The 18,168-nt window shown below is 47.1% G+C and overlaps 4 protein-coding genes across 4 annotated transcripts; 2 read left to right on the top strand and 2 right to left on the bottom strand.

The window, feature by feature from the left end:
• Positions 1-2,069: 2,069 nt before the first annotated feature.
• KY384_002918 (uncharacterized protein) lies at positions 2,070-3,245 on the top strand (the record flags this gene model as incomplete). Its single annotated transcript, XM_044811440.1, has 1 exon — positions 2,070-3,245. One exon carries the CDS (start codon positions 2,070-2,072, stop codon positions 3,243-3,245), a length of 1,176 nt encoding a protein of 391 aa, XP_044670573.1.
• A 2,210-nt stretch (positions 3,246-5,455) lies between these two features.
• KY384_002919 (uncharacterized protein) lies at positions 5,456-7,145 on the bottom strand (the record flags this gene model as incomplete). The annotated part of the gene is made up of 2 exons (XM_044811441.1): positions 5,456-6,097; positions 6,171-7,145. The coding sequence occupies 2 exons, from the start codon at positions 7,143-7,145 to the stop codon at positions 5,456-5,458; spliced, it is 1,617 nt and encodes a 538-aa protein (XP_044670574.1).
• An 835-nt stretch (positions 7,146-7,980) lies between these two features.
• On the top strand, positions 7,981-9,469 carry KY384_002920 (uncharacterized protein; the record flags this gene model as incomplete). The annotated part of the gene is made up of 5 exons (XM_044811442.1): positions 7,981-8,163; positions 8,243-8,581; positions 8,631-8,681; positions 8,731-9,254; positions 9,304-9,469. The coding sequence occupies 5 exons, from the start codon at positions 7,981-7,983 to the stop codon at positions 9,467-9,469; spliced, it is 1,263 nt and encodes a 420-aa protein (XP_044670575.1).
• Positions 9,470-10,069: 600 nt separating this feature from the next.
• On the bottom strand, positions 10,070-16,776 carry KY384_002921 (Type I Iterative PKS; the record flags this gene model as incomplete). Its single annotated transcript, XM_044811443.1, has 7 exons — positions 10,070-10,132; positions 10,225-14,136; positions 14,191-14,403; positions 14,459-15,406; positions 15,463-16,089; positions 16,146-16,431; positions 16,484-16,776. The coding sequence occupies 7 exons, from the start codon at positions 16,774-16,776 to the stop codon at positions 10,070-10,072; spliced, it is 6,342 nt and encodes a 2,113-aa protein (XP_044670576.1).
• Positions 16,777-18,168: the final 1,392 nt, after the last annotated feature.

Genomic DNA, 18,168 nt, shown 5'->3' on the forward strand with positions numbered 1-18,168 from the left:
TTAACTTTTAATATATATAATTTATTTATTAATAGTAAAGTATTTATCTTTATTATAATTAAGTTTATTTATTAATAGTAAAGTATTTATCTTTATTATAATTAAGCTTATTTATTATTAAACTTCTTTAAAAATAATATATAACTTTATTATTTAATATTATTATAAATTATTTAAAATTAATAATTTTAATTATTAATACTTTATACTTTATCTTATATTTAGAAATAGTTTTATAATTAAATTTTACTTAAGCTTTAAGATTTTCTCTTTATTATAAATAAAAGTTTATAAATTATTATTTATTTAGTTTATTTTTCTTAGCTCCTTTTATATTTTTTCTAGCTATTAGTTAACTTTATTAATATCTTAAGTTACTTTTTTATATTTATTAAAAAGTGTATTTAAATATAAGATCGCTTATTAAAAGATCTTAAACTTAAATTAAAGCTTAATATTACTTCTTAATTTCTTATTATATTTTTCTTATTATTTAAAGAAGTTAATACCTTAAATATTAAGGTCTTTTATTTCTTTTAATTCCTCTTAAATTATACTTTAATAAAGAATATTATTAAGTTTTTCTTATTAAGACTAAATATTTTATATATTTATTTAAAGATTATTAGTTTTTAACTTTTTAAGGATTAGTTTTTTAATTAACTATATTATTTATTTAGTTATTATTCTTTATTATAATATATTATATTTAATAAGCTTAAGAACTTTATTTACTTTTATTTAAGTTTATTCTTTAATCATTATTTCTTTTAAAGATAAAAATTAGCTTCTAAGGCCTAAAAATAATAAAAAGAACTAAGATAAAGAATTAGCTTTATTTTAAGTAGAAACCTTACTTATATATTTAATAAATATTATTATATATTAATTTTCTAATATATATATATTTACTTTTATATAAAAGTAATTTATAATACTTACTAAGTTTTTAATACTACTATTTCTATATAACTAAAAGGGATATAATTTAGATTATAATAGTTAGTTCTTCCTTTATAGTTTCTCTAAAATATTTATAAAATTAAGTATTTATTAGAAACCTATTAGAATCTAATAAAAGCCTTCTTTATATATATTTCTAATACTATTCTATATTATATATCTAAGTTTTAATATTTAATAAAAGTTATTATATATTAATCTTTTAATTTAAATTTATAATACTTACTAAGCTCTTAATACTATTATTTCTATATAATTAAAAAAGATATAATTTAAATTATAATAAACTTAAATAAATAAAAATATAATAAAAAATAAAATTAACTCTAAGTAGCCTAGAAATATTAATATTATATCTTATAAACTAAGAGTACATATTCTATAAATCAATTATGAAGAGGGGGAAATAATTTAAGTTTATTAGTATTTAGGTTAAGAGGGGAGAGGTGCACGCTTACAAGAGTGTTGTTGCGATAGCAGTCCCGGGGGAGAACCCCCTATAGTTTAGGGCGTTCGTTCTCGTACTAGCCGCCCGCAAGAATTGCTCCAGGGGAGTGGTTCCCTCAATAGCCCCTATCCAATATCCTCCATAACTTATGCACCTCGGATGCAAAGGTTTCCGAGTCGACACATAATCCATTATGCAAGCTGTCGGAACAATGATACCCGGGGGTGGGGTCGTTGCCTCCTTCTAGACATCACGAGATGCAGTTGCGTCATTCCTGAAAGTCGTCTCCTTTGCGACATCAGTCAATCGCTATCTACAATCCTACCTAGACCACGAACAATATCCCTAGAGGCTTTTCTCTATGCTCTCATACCATTATTGCATTTGATCATCGCTGTACGACATGGAGAGACGGTAGAAATTGGGTGCAAACTCGCATCAGTCGTGAATTCAACATTCACGACGCAAAATTTCACGCCACCTCGCCCAAAAGCGCACCAACTCTCATAGCAGTCTGACAGAAGCGAACATACTCGCAACTAGCATTCTCTACTTCAGTTGACGTGATGGCGGACGGTCAGGCAAGCATTTCCTTCAACATCCATGAGTTACTCAACAATAGTCGCTAATGCTCATCCCCTAACAGCAAGCAAAAAACATGACCATTCCTAAGCCACCCTACCCAGTCCATGTGGCCCAACTTGGCGGCGTGCCGAACAAGAGCCTCGATATCCCCCTCTGTTCTGTCTTCATGGTACTCTTCCTGGTTGGCGGTGCTGGACATATGACAAGACTGCAACTCAACCTCCGGCGAGGCCACAAGTTTCCTCTCTCGGGAGCAATGTTCGGCTTTTCAATGGCCAGGGTGGTAGCATGTATAATGCGAATCATCTGGGCGGTATATCCAACCAACGTTGGCATCAGCATTGCAGCGGTTCTCTTCGTCAATCTTGGAGACCTGCTGTGCTGTTTGATCAACATCTTGTTGGCTCAATCCATTGTGAAGGCTCTACATCCCAGGGTTGGCAACCACAAATATTTCCGCTACTTCATCACCACGTCTCTCTCGCTCCTTCTGGTCTCCTTATGTATCATCCTTGGTTTCGTGGTCTCCTCTTACTACACCCTGGATCGGAAGAAACTCAATGATGCGAAAGCGGGATCATTTGCAGGAGGCACGTACAATGCTTTCACGTCCTTGATACCGATCTTCCTCATTCTCATTTCATACCATATCCCCCGAAAAGAAACGCGAAATTTCGGCAAAGGTAGCATGAGCACCAAGGTCCTCATCCTACTGTACGGAAGTCTGGCTCTGGCGACAGGGTTCTGGTTTCGAGTCGGAAGTGGCTACATGGCCCCAAGACCAGTGAACGAACCTCCACCGTGGTTCTCGAAAGCGTGCTTCTACATCTTCTACTTCACAATCGAGGTATCAATCATCTGGGGCTATCTGATCATGCGAATCGATCTGCGCTTCTATATGCCAGCCGGACCGGACAGAGGCGATGGGTCTAGGTCTATGCCTAGCGATCATGAAACTGAAGAAATTGAACTTATGGCAAATAAGGGGAAGTTTACGCAGGATTCGAGACCTACAACTAGAGGTACGGGGGAGCTGCGATCTGCGACTGTGGGAGAAAGTGATGGCGGTGACAAAGTGCCAGAAATGCCTCATCTCGATCCAACTGAATTAGATGCGATCAAGAAGGATGATAGGGTGTCGCAAGAGCAAACGAAGGATAACGCGGGCACATCGCCGCTTTCGAATGGAGATGTTGTGGAGAAGCATGATGTATCCTCTTCTGAACCAAAGTCTAAAGATGATCCTTAGCTGTGCAGCATGAACGATGCGTTGAGGGGTATCTAGTATCAGACCACCAGTATGATAACCTTGCATCATTATGTATGTGGCAGGATTTGCTAGGACAATGTCCTTACGCGTGTTCAGCGCATCTCATCCTTCGTTACTGAACACGATAGTCGTGCATGAATGAGGTTCTGCGGTGAGCTGCGTCTTGTTGGGAGTCAAGTTCCAATAGATGTCCTCCTCATTGAAGCAATTCCGAAATGCTCCACAGTTTGTCGCTTTTGAAGCGTACCTCGGGGACTGCATAATGTATGCCCTACATCCTTTCATCAACCGTTGCATAGTACCAACAGTGCGTAGCTACAGATTCCTGCAAATTAAAAATGCGGAAGTCAAATAGATATACGCGCACCTAATGTCGCTCGAACTCCCGCTTTAGTAAGCTCCTAATGCCGGATCAAATCAACCCATCTCCCGGTTCGGCATCTTGCAGACCAAGCTTCGCCCAGTCGGACGCCATTGGGGACCGAGCCTTGAAGGTCTCTAGACCCACCTTAGTGCTCCTTAATCCTAGCCAGAGTTCAGCGCTACGCCGACTAGGAAAATCCTTATCGGAACGACGGCAATGGACAATTCCGAACATTTATACGCACAAGATCGACAGGGGAAAGAGTCTTCATGCAGCTGCACCGGTATGTATACGGACAAAGGCGCTAAGATGATATCCTTGTCGAAATGGCTGCAAGTGACTCTAGTACGATGATGCTGCAGAATCAGTGCAGACCCATCAAGACTTGTGGATACAAGCAGACCCACCCATGCAGACATCAACAACTCACCAAGGACCATGATCGAACATTCGGAGACCGACCACCATAATCTCCTCCCCATGCATGAACCGAGACTCTCCGGAACCGCCCACCCAGTCAGACATGTGGGGCCCAATCCCACCCTGTCACACGCCCAGGCCCAAGCTTCCCCCAAAAACCCTACCCCTATGACTCCATCACACTTCAAACATGGACATTCACGGCATCCTCTACATTCCCCCTCCACGCGGGCTCCATCCATCGCCATACTCCCACTCATACTCCCACTCCACATACCCACCCAGCACCAAAGCACCACCCTCATCATCCACGACCCTCACCATGTCGAAAGAACTCACCGCCGTAGCAACAACATCAGCCCCGCCAGCCCCGACAGCCCAGCACGCCGAGAGCAACGCGGACGAATACGGTGGCTTCATGCTCTACATCTACGACACGCTCGTGCTCACCTTTCTCTGCACATTCGTATACCGGTGCCCGACCTCCAAGATCACTTTACCCCTCTTCCGCGACAACGTCAGCGCACGCCATCTCGACGTCGGCGTCGGCACGGGGTATTTCACCAAACACGGCAATTTGCCGCGGGGGTGCGACCTCACTTTGTGCGACTTAAACCAGAACTGCTTGGACATGGCCAAAAAGCGCCTTGTGCACAGCGGCCGCCGCGACGTTTCCATCTCCACGCTGCAGTGGGACATCTACAAGTCTCTGCCCGCAGAACATCATGGCGCTTACTCCAGCATTAGTATACTCTACCTGCTGCACTGTCTCCCCGGTCCTTCGGCGCGCAAGTGTGCAGTTTTCGCGAATTTGAAAGCGGCACTGACGCCAGAGGGGGTGTTGTTTGGGGCGAATATTCTCGGGGAGAAGCGCGTGCAGAGTCGATTGAGTGGGCTGTGGGTCAAGAGGACGAATCGGAGGGGGTTTATGGATAATTTGGGGGATAATGAACGGGAGTTTACGGAGGCATTGAGGGAGCAGTTTGAGGAGGTTGAGGCCGGTGTGGTGGGGTGTATTTATGTTTTTAAGGCTTCGAGACCGAAGTTTGTGGAGGGGCAGGGCTTTTTTTGAAGGTGATGGGCAGGATAGGTAGTAGAGAAGGCGTGGTGGTGGGCGATGGGATGGGATAGATGGTGAGTGCGGTATGTTGGTTTGGCGTAAAGTTCCTCATTCTGGCGAGTGTTTCAACACGCACTTGACAGGTGAGATAAGTTGAATCAAATTCTGATCAGCAAGACATAGTATTAGTCCTCCAAATATGGATCTCACGCAATCACGATTGGTGGGCTTTGAAATGACAATGCAAACATACACTAATATATCAATGAAGACTTCTAGTCAAACATCGCATTCTTCCGTTCCAGTATCAACAACAATCCTCCGAAACAAAATAGTTGGCTCTACCTACGAATATCCCACCGTCCCCGCAATCTTCTTCAAAAGCCCCTTCACAACCTCCATATCATCCTTCAACCTGGCAACCTCACTCTCGATCGAATCTCTCGGTGCCTCATTCAGCGGCAAGACGCCATTCCCTGCCCCCTCGACCTTACTCCCCCCAACTCCATTCACGTGAGTCTCACCATCCTCATTCTTCACCCCGCCTATCGCCCTTGGCGTTACCTCACCATTCCCCACCAAAGGCTCCCCCTCAGCAAAACTCCCCGCCCCACTCGCCGCCACCGCTTCCACGGCCTTACCCACCCGTCCATCCCCCGCCTTCTCCGGCCTCTCAAACCCCTTCAACAGCAATCCCTGCAACTTCTTCCCTACCTCCCTCGAGGCGCCGGGGTCGTTGTTCAGGCGCCCAAAGAACATATTGCGGAACATGACGGCGTCTTTATCCTGGCTATCTGAATCGCGCTTGAAGTTCATGATAGAAGTAGGATTTGTAGTGGACAAGAAGGCGGCGCGTCTTGATTCCGCGCATTCGGTGAGCAGAGCGTCAGGTTCGTTGCCGTTGATGATTCGACAAAGCGCGTTGGAGTAGCTGTAGGCGTCGCAGATGCCGGTCGTGAGACCTAGACCACCAGAGGGGTTGTTGGCCTAATACCGCATCGCGGCACGTCAGCTGACTGGTAATGGGAAAATGGAAAAGTTGGGGGGCGAGAGTACGTACGTGAAGAGCGTCCCCCGCAAACACCACCCTCCCCTTCCTCGCCACCGCCGCGCACCGCTGATGTAAATAATACGGCTCAGCGCTGACCACTTTGTACGACGCCCCTTTCTTGACATGATTCCCAACTCGCTCCGTAGCACGCTGCATATAATCCTCCTTCGAACTCGGCAGACTAGGATCCTCGCCAAAACTTACACGCCAGACGGCGTCCTCGGGCTTACATCCCCTGCCCTCCGCGTCTTCGCCCGTGTTGAGGATCAGCGCCCAGTCCTTGGCGTCCACGATGGCGGTGATGGGGTCATAGTTTTTCTCGGCCGCAAAATCGTATTGCACGTGCGTACTCAGCATTTTCCAGTCGGGCCAGGTGTAGCCTTCGTAGGGCACGCAGAGGCAGCGACGGACTGCGCTGCCTGCGCCGTCGGCAGCCACCACGTAGGAAGCTTCGTATGTGATATCTTGTAGGGCGTTGTTGCGCTGCCATGTCATGACCCTGACTCCGCCGCCCTCGCTATCGGAGACGTGTTCAACGCCCGTACAGCCAGCCCCGAATTTTATCTCCACGCTTGGGTACTTGCGCACTTCGTCGAGGAGGATGTCGTTGAGGCGGGCTTGGCCCAGCAGTAGTACGCCACCAAAAACACCGGGCTTGTCGCTCTCGACGGCTAGATGCGCGAGCTTCTCGTCCCGAATGTTCAGCCATGTGGCGCCGCGCGTGTTGAGGTAGCCGGCTGCCAGGACGGCGTCCAGGACACCGAAGCTTTTCAACAGGGGGAGCACGATCGGGTTGTAGACGACTGCGCGGGAGGATTTGTGGAGGACGTCGCCTTTTTCGAGGAGGAGGGTCGAGATGTTTTCTTGGCCGAGGCGGATGGCTGTGAGGAGCCCGACGGGGCCGGCGCCTACGATGATGACTTTTTTCTTTGGTCGTGTAAGGGTCTCAGGGGAGGTGGAGTTGTTTAGGGGTGATGGCGACATGGTGTCTCGCGGTTGTTGTGTTTTGATCGAGATTTGCTAGTGATGGCTTCGAAATACTTTCGTCTTGCTGAAGCGAGGTCCAGAGATGCAAAAAGCACGGGGGTGGTCTTCTGGTCTGGTAAATCACGTCGTTTTTTCTGGGTGGGGAGTGATCGCCGATTCTCTTCTTTCGTTTCTGGTTGTGGATGAGGCCCATGCATTCATTGACGACATTCAGCTCTCCCTCCCCTCTTTCGGACATTAGTGTATGGCAGTCCCTGAGGTGGCATTATCCGAATTCCGACAGAGCCGCTCTGCAATGCAGCATTAGGCTGAGCCAGGGCCGGGACGCACAACCAGCGTTCAGGGTCTCAAATGGTGGATCTCGTATGTAGCTTAAACGGGCCGAGAGCATGCGAGATAAAGAACCTGCAAGGTGGAGAATTCTCCTCGAAGCTTTCTGCCGCCGGAAGGAAGGTCTTCCGGGTCTGTCTTCGTGTTGGTATTCATACAGTATTGAAATTGTAAGATACCAGAAAAGCTAAGTTCTGGGCATGCATGCATTAGGGTGAAGTCCCGACCCTCAGGGGTTCAGCGTCGTCCAACCTGCATCATGGTGTTGAGCACTTGAACTGGATGAATGGGAGGTTGTAGAATGTCGGCTATGTTCGGCATGCTCAACCCTCTGAGCCAAGGGTCTCAGTGTCCTTGGTAGATCACGATCGGCAGTTTGGGCTCCGAAGGTCCTGGCTCTATGATACATCGCTTAACATCTGGATGAATGACCAGAGCTTAGAGTGATTGTTGTTTGCTCCTCGAATCGTTTCTATATTCATATATGAGAAATTTGACAGCGATGGGTAGCTTAGCCACGACTACAACCAGGATCGAAGAGCTTTCTACGCTCATTGCTTCCAAAACTCAGGTCCTGAATGAGTACTTTCAGTTTCATGGCTTTCCCACTCCATCGTTCGACGTAGACGGACCTCTACGAGTGGTCATCCCTCCACAATTGACTGCTATCGCAAAAGCCCATCTGGTAGTCCTTGCTGCCACCAAAGAGCTCCACACGCTCTTGTTAGGCCCGAGTGCAATGCTCATGGGATTCGCGGTATGAGATACCAGTGACACTTCAAACGCAAGTCCTCGCGCTGATCTATTTTGGGCGCTCTCAGCCATACGACATAGTCAGTCTCCAAGCCATATACCGATATAAGATCGCGACTAGCTTTCCTGTGGGAGGAGAAGCTTCGTATGAGGACATTGCGAAGACGTGTGGTGTCGATGTCGTCCATTTGCGGCGTCTCATGCGCCATGCCATGACGAACCATATCTTCAGTGAGCCTCGGAAAGGGTTTGTCGCTCACACTGCCGCTTCTCGTGCTCTTGCGCAAGATAAAGGCTTGAGTGAATATGTTGGTATGCATTGTGAAGAAGCGTTTCCGGCTTCAGCAAGGGTGAGGCGTCTTGTTTCCAATTCATGGAACTTGATCTGATTGAGGATAGGTGTTGGATGCATTGGATAAGTTTGGGACACCTCAGGATCCATCTCAGACGGTAAGTAGTATTCATCTGTGTCTATTCTGTCCAGAGCTGATATTCCAAGGGGTTTTCTCTCGCCAACAACACCGACGTAGGCTTCTACGACGAGCTTCAAAAATACCCAGAACGTGCGAAGCGATTCCGCGATGGCGCGAGCGCGGTCACGTCCAGAATTCCAATGGAACCCTTCTTAGTTGGCTACGATTGGGCCTCGCTAGGCAATGCCACCGTCGTCGATGTTGGGGGTAGTTATGGAAGCGTATCCATAGGCCTAGCCAAACGCTTTCCCAATCTCTCCTTAATCGTTCAGGACTTTCCAGCCACTGTCGAAGAGGGTGCGAAGCAGCTTCCCGAATCCTTGAAAGACCGAGTCAAGTTCTCGCCTTACAGTATCCTGGAAGAGCAACCGATTAAGGATGCAGACTTGTATCTCTTCCGAGCGGTCTTCCACAATTGGCCCGACGCCTATGTGGTCAAGATCTTGAAGAATCAGGTGCCAGCGCTCAAGAAAGGGGCTCGAATCCTTATCAGTGATCACTATGCGCCTGAGCCAGGTGTCATGCCGCCAATGGTTGATAGGCAACTTCGGTAAGTTCTCTCAGTTTAGTAGGCTTAGTGCAGAGCTGACATGTTCAAGAAATCGCGACCTGGACATGCTTGCGAACTTTGGTGCACGCGAGCTGGGAAATGAAGAGTGGCCTGTCATCATGAAGCAGGCGGATCCAGGTCTAAGGATCGTAAGCACCAAAATGTCACCACCGGGGTCTACCAATGGGATTATGGAGGTAATCTGGGAAGGTTAAGCCTTCGAACTGCTCTATGATGATCGCAGAGGTGAAGTGTGATATTGGCATGAGTTTTTTCAAGGCAGTGTAGGTAGAATTAATTTGAGAAAGGACGTAATGAAGCCTTTTCTACAGCCCTCATCGATCACTAATAGACTTCTCGATCGGCTTTTATGCATCATGACTTTAATGACGTCTCGATAATGCTAGATTTTTTGTTGACCTTATCCATACAGGTATTCTTTGAAAATTCATTGAATGCAGGGTTGCGACTCATCATAGTCATGGACACTGCAGTGGTGTCCCTAAAGAGATTTGTTGAATGCAACAGGCGTGAAAGAGAGTTGTGGAGGCACTGATAATATCCGAAAGTCTCACATACCTCCAAGCATGCCTCAAATGTGCGTTGTCATTGGATCGATGGTGGTGTCAATGTCGAAGCAGGCGCGAAGTGTCTCTGCCAAGCTCAAAAGTCGACGCAAGTGCTGAACAGAGCAAATGGGTGGGTTTTCTTGGAATTGCGAAATTGGAATTCACTAGCTATCTATTGGTTTTCCTCTCTTTCATTCTCTTCCAACCAATACCATGCTGTGTTGAACTGATGGCAGATAAGCACCTCTATGTAGCACTCCCCATGCTTTTCTTGACTGCTGCCTCCAAGACTTTGCCCAACAATTCAACCTGTGAGTCGACAGTCAGTGGTTTGTGTCAAGTATGTATGTGCAGTATATATGTAGGGAAAAGCGAATCGAGCAGGAGCGCAAGCGACTTACATTTGGCGGTGTCACCATATCAAAATGATCCGCGCCCTCGATGACATGGCATTCAACGTCACCAAGCAGTCTATCCCACCCATTTGGCCCAAAGACGGACCTCGCATCATAAAACCACGACTTCAAGCCAGTGTCGGAATCCTCCATGTTGTTGCCCTCTTCTGAAGAAACTTTTTGCGATCGGTCTTGATGCCCATTGGTCATGAATGGATCCTCCTTCCTAGTCTCACTCAAGCCTTTTTGCGCCCAGATCAAGAAATTATTCACAGGTCTATTGCCAGGAGGAAGAGGTACGGGATCGTATTGAACAAGTGCGGAGACGGTGCTGACCAGGTGATCTCTCATTTTCCCACCAGTCGATGACTTAGCCTGTCCGCTTCGCTCTATCCCAGTAAAGACACCTGCCGAGGCAATGAGTTCCCTCGATGGCTCCAACGCATCGGGCATTTTCCGTGGAACACGCATGTCGATGAGAATCAGCCCGATGATGGTTTCCTTTTGGGCGAGCAGTTGTCGCGCGACTTCGTAAGCGTAGACAGCACCTGCAGACCAGCCTCCTATAAGATAAGGACCGTTTGGTGATGTTCTGCGGATGGCAGTGACATAGAGTTCGCATACTTCTTCAACGGTACAATTGTATGATTCTGGGTCATGTAGGAAAGGCGACTCGAGTGCGTAGATAGCATTGCCCATCGACAAGCGTGGAATGTGAATGTAAGCCGTTGCGGAGCCGGCTCCATCGGCGACGAGGAAGAGAGGTGGATGCCCAGATGTCGGTCGACCTCTGATGAGAACAGGCTGACTTTCGTATTGCTGCTCTGCTTTGGGCGGAGAGATTGATAGCTTATCTTTGAAGATGTCTTGGGATTCGAGAATGCTGATGTCCGGCTTGTGTATCTGCTCTAGCTCGTTATCAGATATCTCTCCATCTAGAGATGGAGTTGTTGCCCTCGTTGTGATTTTCACTAGTGGATCGCCCTCAATTGGTGTAAATGATGGAGATGCAGCACCGGAAGAAATCGCGTCAGAGCTGTCCTCGGTCAGGTCAGGGATCTGAATATTGCTACCCAACACGGGAGCATTGATAGGGTCTTCTGGCTGCTGTTGATCTGAAGGCATTAGATACTGACGTAAATCCTCGACCAAGGGATTGTCTTTGAAGAAAGATGCGCCAAGTTCGACGCCAGTCTTCTTCTGCACAGCTGACGTTATAGCGATACTCATCAGGGAGTCAATTCCCATGTCCGCAAAAGGTGTGGTAGGCTCCATGTCATCAAGCGCAAAGCCGCATTCGGTGGCTACGATCTCCAGAACGCTATCGACTACGGCTGACTTGTCATTGTTCTCGGTAGGCTTATCTTGAGACTCGTGCTGCATTTGAGTTTCGGTGGTGTGACTGCTGACTTCAACTTTCCTTTGCACCTTATTTGTAACTTTGATCGCGGGTTGACGTGGTTCCTGCAAAGTGGAAGAAGGTTTGTCTCCGAAACCGAAGATGACTCTCATGACCGCTGTAGACATCTTATGGAAGATAAGACCAGCGCAGAGTGCAACTAGATTGTTCCCTTCGAAGAGATACACGTCTGTGACGATGCATTCTTTCTTGTCTGTGGGCTGGATAGAGACATAGCTGAGGTACCTCTTGTCTGTCGAGAGACTTTCAAATAGATGGAAACTATCGAACCCAGCGGAGATGAATGCGATGTCTTTGGTTGAGGTGATGTTACCGTTTAGTACAAATCCTGCCAGATGGACAACGCTATCCATCCAGTATGGAGACAGCGTAAACTCTCCAGCATTGCTCAATGCTTCAAGTTTGACTTCTGCGACGGCGTCCCCGATAGCGTCGTCCATATAAACCTCCTGTAGGCCTTGGTAGTCTTCACCATACTCTACCAGATTGGCGAAGAGCTTGTAGACCACTGATCGCTGTAAACGATGACACTGTCCGGCAAGAGCGGATTTTTTCAAGTCCTCCATTCTCCTCTGCACTAGAGGTACTGTTCTTGAAAAGATTGTCTTCCAATTATCGTCTGCACCAAAATCGACTCTGCAGGATCCATGATCATGATCTGCTTTCCCATTGTTCGATTCAAAGGTGACGAGGACACTGGACCACTTATCACCCGCTTTCTCGACCAGTATGCGAAGGACTTGTTTTGGGTTCTTTTCGGTCACGACGACCGGGTGAGTGATCTGCATGTCCCCTATCGACATATGAGGTTCTGATGTGCCTGCCTTTGCAGTCATGTAGGCGTACCGAGCCGCGGATAAAGCAATGTCGCAAAAAACACTTGCGGGGCATATTGCTGTACCATCTACAAGGTGACCTTGAATAGCCTTAAAGAGCTTCGGTTCTGCCGTATATGAGGAGAAGGCGAAAAATGCTCGATCATTGTCATACGACTCTTCGTCTACGTACTGTAGACATGTCAAACCAAGAAAGCCGCGTTGAGCCCCTGACGTTGACCCATGCTCAACCTTGGCTTGGTTCAGAACGCGTGTGGGTGCTTGCTTCTCATAGACTGTCCAGTAATCTTTCAAGTCGAAGCTGTAGGACGGAAGTTGAACCAAGCTCAAGGCATCTAAATAGTCGCAATGGAATTCTTGCCAAGAAATTGGTGCAAAAAAAGTGTAAAGTTTCGATGCACACGTCGAGATGGTCTTCCAGTTATCTTCATTAGACTTAATGCTAGGCATCATTGTCGATGGGGGTGTCTGTAAAGTCGACCGAATCAGGCCAAGACATGTGGCTTCTGGTCCCATCTCCATCCACAAGGTCTGTGGGTTACTCGCAGTCTCGGCTTTGATTGATTGTAGAGCCTCCAAGAAATTTACTGACTCTCGAGTATGTTGCACTAAGTACGATGGTGAAAAGACTCCCGCTTCTCGCACAATTTTGCCCTTTAGTGTCGAGGCGACTGGAACCTGAGGGGCACTGAATGGAATGCGATTTGCGATCTTCTCCAAATCTCCAAGGATTGGATCCATGTGAGAAGTGTGGAATGCATGTGACACTGGAAGAAACTTGGTCCTCATCCCTGCTGATTGCATCTTGATCTTTGTCTTTTCCAGAATATTTTTAGTGCCGCCAAGAATAGTCATGTCAGGGGCATTGAGGCAGGATATTTCGCAAGCCTCCTCAGTTATGATATCAGATATCGACTCGACAGGTCCATTGATTGCAAGCATGGCGCTGGCATCCGCTGCACATTTGGTTTCCATTAACTTGGCACGCTGGCCAACGAGGTAGATTGTATCACTGACGGAAAGAACGCCGGCCACGCATAAGGCGCTGTACTCTCCAATGCTGTGGCCGATGACTAAATCAGGTATGATGCCCCAAGATCTCCACAAATCAGCCAAGGCAAGTTCCAAGAATATTAGCGCCAATTGGACCTGTATGATAGTCTTTGTTTCCAGTTCCACATTTGCTTGAGCAATGAGGTCTATGATGTTTGGAAATCCATGATATTCGGATATGTTTTGATATAGTAGAATGTTGTCATGGAAGCGCGGGCAGCTTTCAAAGAGCTTTGATGCTACGCCACCAGTAAATGAACCTTGCCCAGGAAATGCGAAGACGACAGGGGTGCGAGGACCAGAAGATGCTGCTTTGAGGTTGGTATCCTTCTGTAAGTCCATCGCAAGATGTCTTTTCAGCTCCTTTATGCTTCTAGCGACGTAAGAGACACGCAAAGTTTCCTGCATGCGACGTGATGTGCTTGAATATGCAATGTCGGACAATCTCGTCTCTTCATTCTTTTTGAGAAATTCGAGTAGTCGCTGAAGGTTTCCTCTAAGCGATCGCGACGTTCGTGCGGAACAGACGATTGTGTGGTATATGCGGGGATCTTTTGGTTTTGGTTGTTTTACTGGTCCTTGTTCGAGCAACAAGCAAGTATTTCCGCCCTGTCATTGATCAGAGGACGCCCATAAAGAAGGGATGGATGATAAAGGGCTTACCGAGGCATCAAAGTTATTCAAGAGGACCTTCACTCTGTCGGTGACTGATGGACGAGACTGGTTGCTGGATGTGCTACCAGCTATTTTAATATGCATTTTGTTCAATGCTGGAAATCTATGATTCAATTTGAACGGCATCCCTGGCTGAGGTGGTATTTTACCACCGTTCTGTAAAATGAGGATACACTTGATCAAGGAAGTTATGCCAGCTCCCTAAGAACGAGGTTAGCATCCACGTCAAGAAGGACTCTTTGGTTGAGATGAATACCGCTTCACTATGTCCCACGTTCGCCTTGACTGCTCCTACAGTCAGAGGATTACCAGCAGTACGTGTTGGACCGAAGACTTCTGCTACTGACTTCATTTCAGCATAGTCGCCGGCTTGTGTTCCTGTGCCATGCATTTCGACATAGCTGATGTCTTTGGGATCCTTGCCAGCTTCTCGCATAAGTGTCTGCAAGATATTGACCTGCGACTCGCCATGAGGCTGAGTGATTGAAGCCGCCTTAGCAGAATAGGTACGCAGCGAACCATCGACGATGCCTATGACATTGTCGTTATCCCCGATCGCATCTTCAAGACGTTTCAGAACCACGACACCTGCAGCCTCTCCACGGCAGTAGCCATCTGCATCGTCGTGGAAGGTTTTACATTGACCTGTAGGAGACAGGAACCCCCCACGTCCGCACCCGGCGAAAGCTGCAGGGGCCGTATTGACCTGTCCCCCTCCAGCAAGAGCAGTATCGCATTCTCGGGCTAAAAGGGCGCGACAGGCGAGTTGTACTGCGGTGGAACTTCCCGAACAAGCTGCATCTACACTGTGAGATGCGCCTTCCCATTTGAAATGATAGTTTATACGGCCTGGTGTGAAGGCACGTACGATACCTGGGACGTAGTAAATGTCGACACCAGCACATTGATTGTTTTCTCTCCAGTCGTCAGTCGTTTGAGCCATGTATGTTGCCAACCGCTTAGGCTCTGATGATGGAGTTCGACCAGGTGCGTAGCCGGCCATCTCTAATGCCTCGTAGCTTGTCATTAAAAGCAAGCGTTGGACCGGGTCCATCTGGATAGCCTCTCGGGGCGAGATATTGAATAGGCGACAATCGAACAAGCCAGGTTCCCGAAGAAAACAGCCATGTTCAGTTGTCATCGAGCTTTTCATTGCTGTTGAGGGGTCATAATGATCATTCAGATTGAATCGAGAAGAAGGTACCTTTCAAAGCTTTAGGATCAGTGCAGATGATGTGCGAAGTTAGAGCAATTGCATACCTTCTCGTGAAAATCCTTTCCTTCCTTCAGATTCTCCCAAAATTCGGCAAGACTTTCACTGCCGGGAAATCTGCCTGACATACCTACAATGGCAATCTTTCCAGAGCCTTCACGTACAGGTTGTGTCGTACTTTTCGTTGCAAGCTCGCTGAATCTCTTGATCTTGATAGAGACTTCTTGCAAAGCATTTTCTAACATTTTTGTATGAGCTGTAGGTCCTACCACTACTATTTCCACTTCCTTTCCGGCTGCCAAGATATTTTCGGTCAGAGACTTGACGGTCTCGGTCAAACACAAGGTATTTTGCGTGATATCGGGAAGCATTTGAGTGAGTAGGGATCGCAAATCATGGGCTTGAAAGAGGCGAAATGTGCTGGTAGACAGAATCCGAGTCCCTGAGATACATGGTGCGTTCAATATGGTGGAGTGCCCAAGAATGGCATCTGCATCCAGTGGTGATAGATGCGATGCGTGAACGGCCGCATTTGCAGCTAATTTCATCCTCGGTGCTAGAGCCAATTCTGGAGAATCCAGCCATAAAGCAGCTAATGTCGAAGGCGGGCCGGAAACTGTGACCCACGTCCGAGACGTTACAGCAACGAATGCACGTCTATATTTTGGGATGTCCTGTGGCTTTGTCAACTTATTCTACATTTATAGCATATGGTTCGTCGAATACGTACCCTTGCCTTATGAAATTGGTCCAATATGACTTGAGTCTTAGCAGCAGTCGCTCCAACAATACTATACGCCCAAGTGCCTAGTGTTGAATCTATGGCCCTCGAGCGCTCAACTATAGCGTCGCCAAGTCGTACAGAAATTGCCACCAATTCAAGCGCAATCTGGTGAAGTTCTGTTCCTGCCTTCGAACACGCTGCAGCAGCCGAAGGAATAAGGCCAGTACAAAGTCCAAGGATATGAATCTGGCTGAAAGAGCTATCTAAAATTGCAGGCTCATTTTCGACGTGGCTGGACGAAATTTCAGTATGCCAAGTTCAATGCGATGGTTGTCAATACACACAGTATAAGTTCGGCCAGCCTCACGATCGTGATCAATGGGGTCATGATGGCTTCAGCCTTACTATCGTCTTCTTTCTCACATCGTTCAGCGAGTGATAGAAGATCATCAAAAGCCGGAAACCAATTCCGCGATTCAGGTCGAAGCTTCCTGACTTCGTTTTGAAGGACATCTGTGGATTCACGGAGGAACCGACGAAGGGCATGTGAGTTGTGAGACAATCTGAGGAGCTGACGTAGCGACGGGGTCTTCTCCGCCGTTTGGTCCCCAAAGAGTAATAGCCGTTGAGGAGTCATAACAGCTCATTGATGTTGAAAACGATCTAAGTCTCAATTTGACGTTGAGAAATAATGATGCTAAATTTTGTGAGTATCATTTGTTTGACCTTCTCCAAAAACCGGTCAAAGTCTGGGCGAGGGGACTATATGCCTTGGCAAGATCTCTATTAACTCAAACTTTCATGCACTTCAATCGCTAAATCATGAGACCGGCCTTGTCCCTCTCTTCCGATCAAGATCGGCGAGGGTTGCGCTGACGCCATCGTTGATGAGAAGGGCCAGGGCGATAATGGACAGCGGCAATGCTCGTACGAAACCTAATCGAGATGGCCTTACTATCACACTGTTCTTCATAACGCAAAGTATACCGCTGGCCATGCATGCCGAAAAATGCTATACGAAAACATTGCCTCGTCAAAGTTGTTGAGATGAGATCGCTCCAGAGATGCAGCTTCCTGTGACCGAGCGTTTCCATGTCCGCGGAAGTTCCATCTGTCTCTGAGTGTGAATGACTTATAAGCCCACCAACCCATTAAGAGGAAAAGATATGATGCCTGGTCTGACAGGACGTTGCGCTGATTTCGGGCGTATACGAGAGTGGTAATAATCAATCCCGCTAGTAATCAACCTTCAAAAATACAACTTTCTTAGCGCCTAACAGGATTTTCGTCACGTCCCTGCATATCCTCTAGGGCAGCTTGCAACGCAAACATGCTTCCACGCATAGGCATTGGTTCCTGTTCCTACATTGACCTACTGCAGTACTGCCAGCGTGGAATTGTGGGCCGTTGAGCCAGGTTTGTCCAAGAAAAAGCTTTGCGCTTCCCAAAAACCTCCTAGGGCACATTGTCCCTACCAGATTGGTGTGCAGGATGCAGACATGGATGCCCGAAGATCAGATTCGAACCCAGTAATGCTCCGGGTCCCCTCTTTTGGACGTTTGGCTCAGGCGATCATACGGAAAATGGAAGACGTCGACATCCTCATTTGCACCCACAAAGTTCCAGTCTTGTCGGCCCGGTTGTGCTTATCATCTCCCGATGATTTCGGACTTGCTCGGTTTGTCTGAGGTGACAATGAGAGACTATAGGAGCCCCGTGGTGGACAAAGCATACTCGGCTCTATTCGGCCTAGTGTATGCGAAATGGTTGGACATGCGGCACCATATTGCTTATTCCAACGGGAATGTTTGCACAAATACGGTCTCAAGGACATGGATATCATGAGAACGTTGATACGATAAGCGTTGTGATCTCATCATCGACTTGCAGCCCTCAAGAGAACGATAACCTCAGAGTATCGACGCCAAGCCCGACTAGCTCGATTCGGATGGTATATGTTGAACTCGCATCTGTTGAATTTCTTGGTACTGCATCTTGGCTTGCAACGAATCCACAAGCCCGACTAATG

Source organism: Bacidia gigantensis, assembly GCF_019456465.1.
Source record: "Bacidia gigantensis strain McMullin 20006 chromosome Unknown contig_180, whole genome shotgun sequence".
Classification (NCBI taxonomy): domain Eukaryota; kingdom Fungi; phylum Ascomycota; class Lecanoromycetes; order Lecanorales; family Ramalinaceae; genus Bacidia; species Bacidia gigantensis.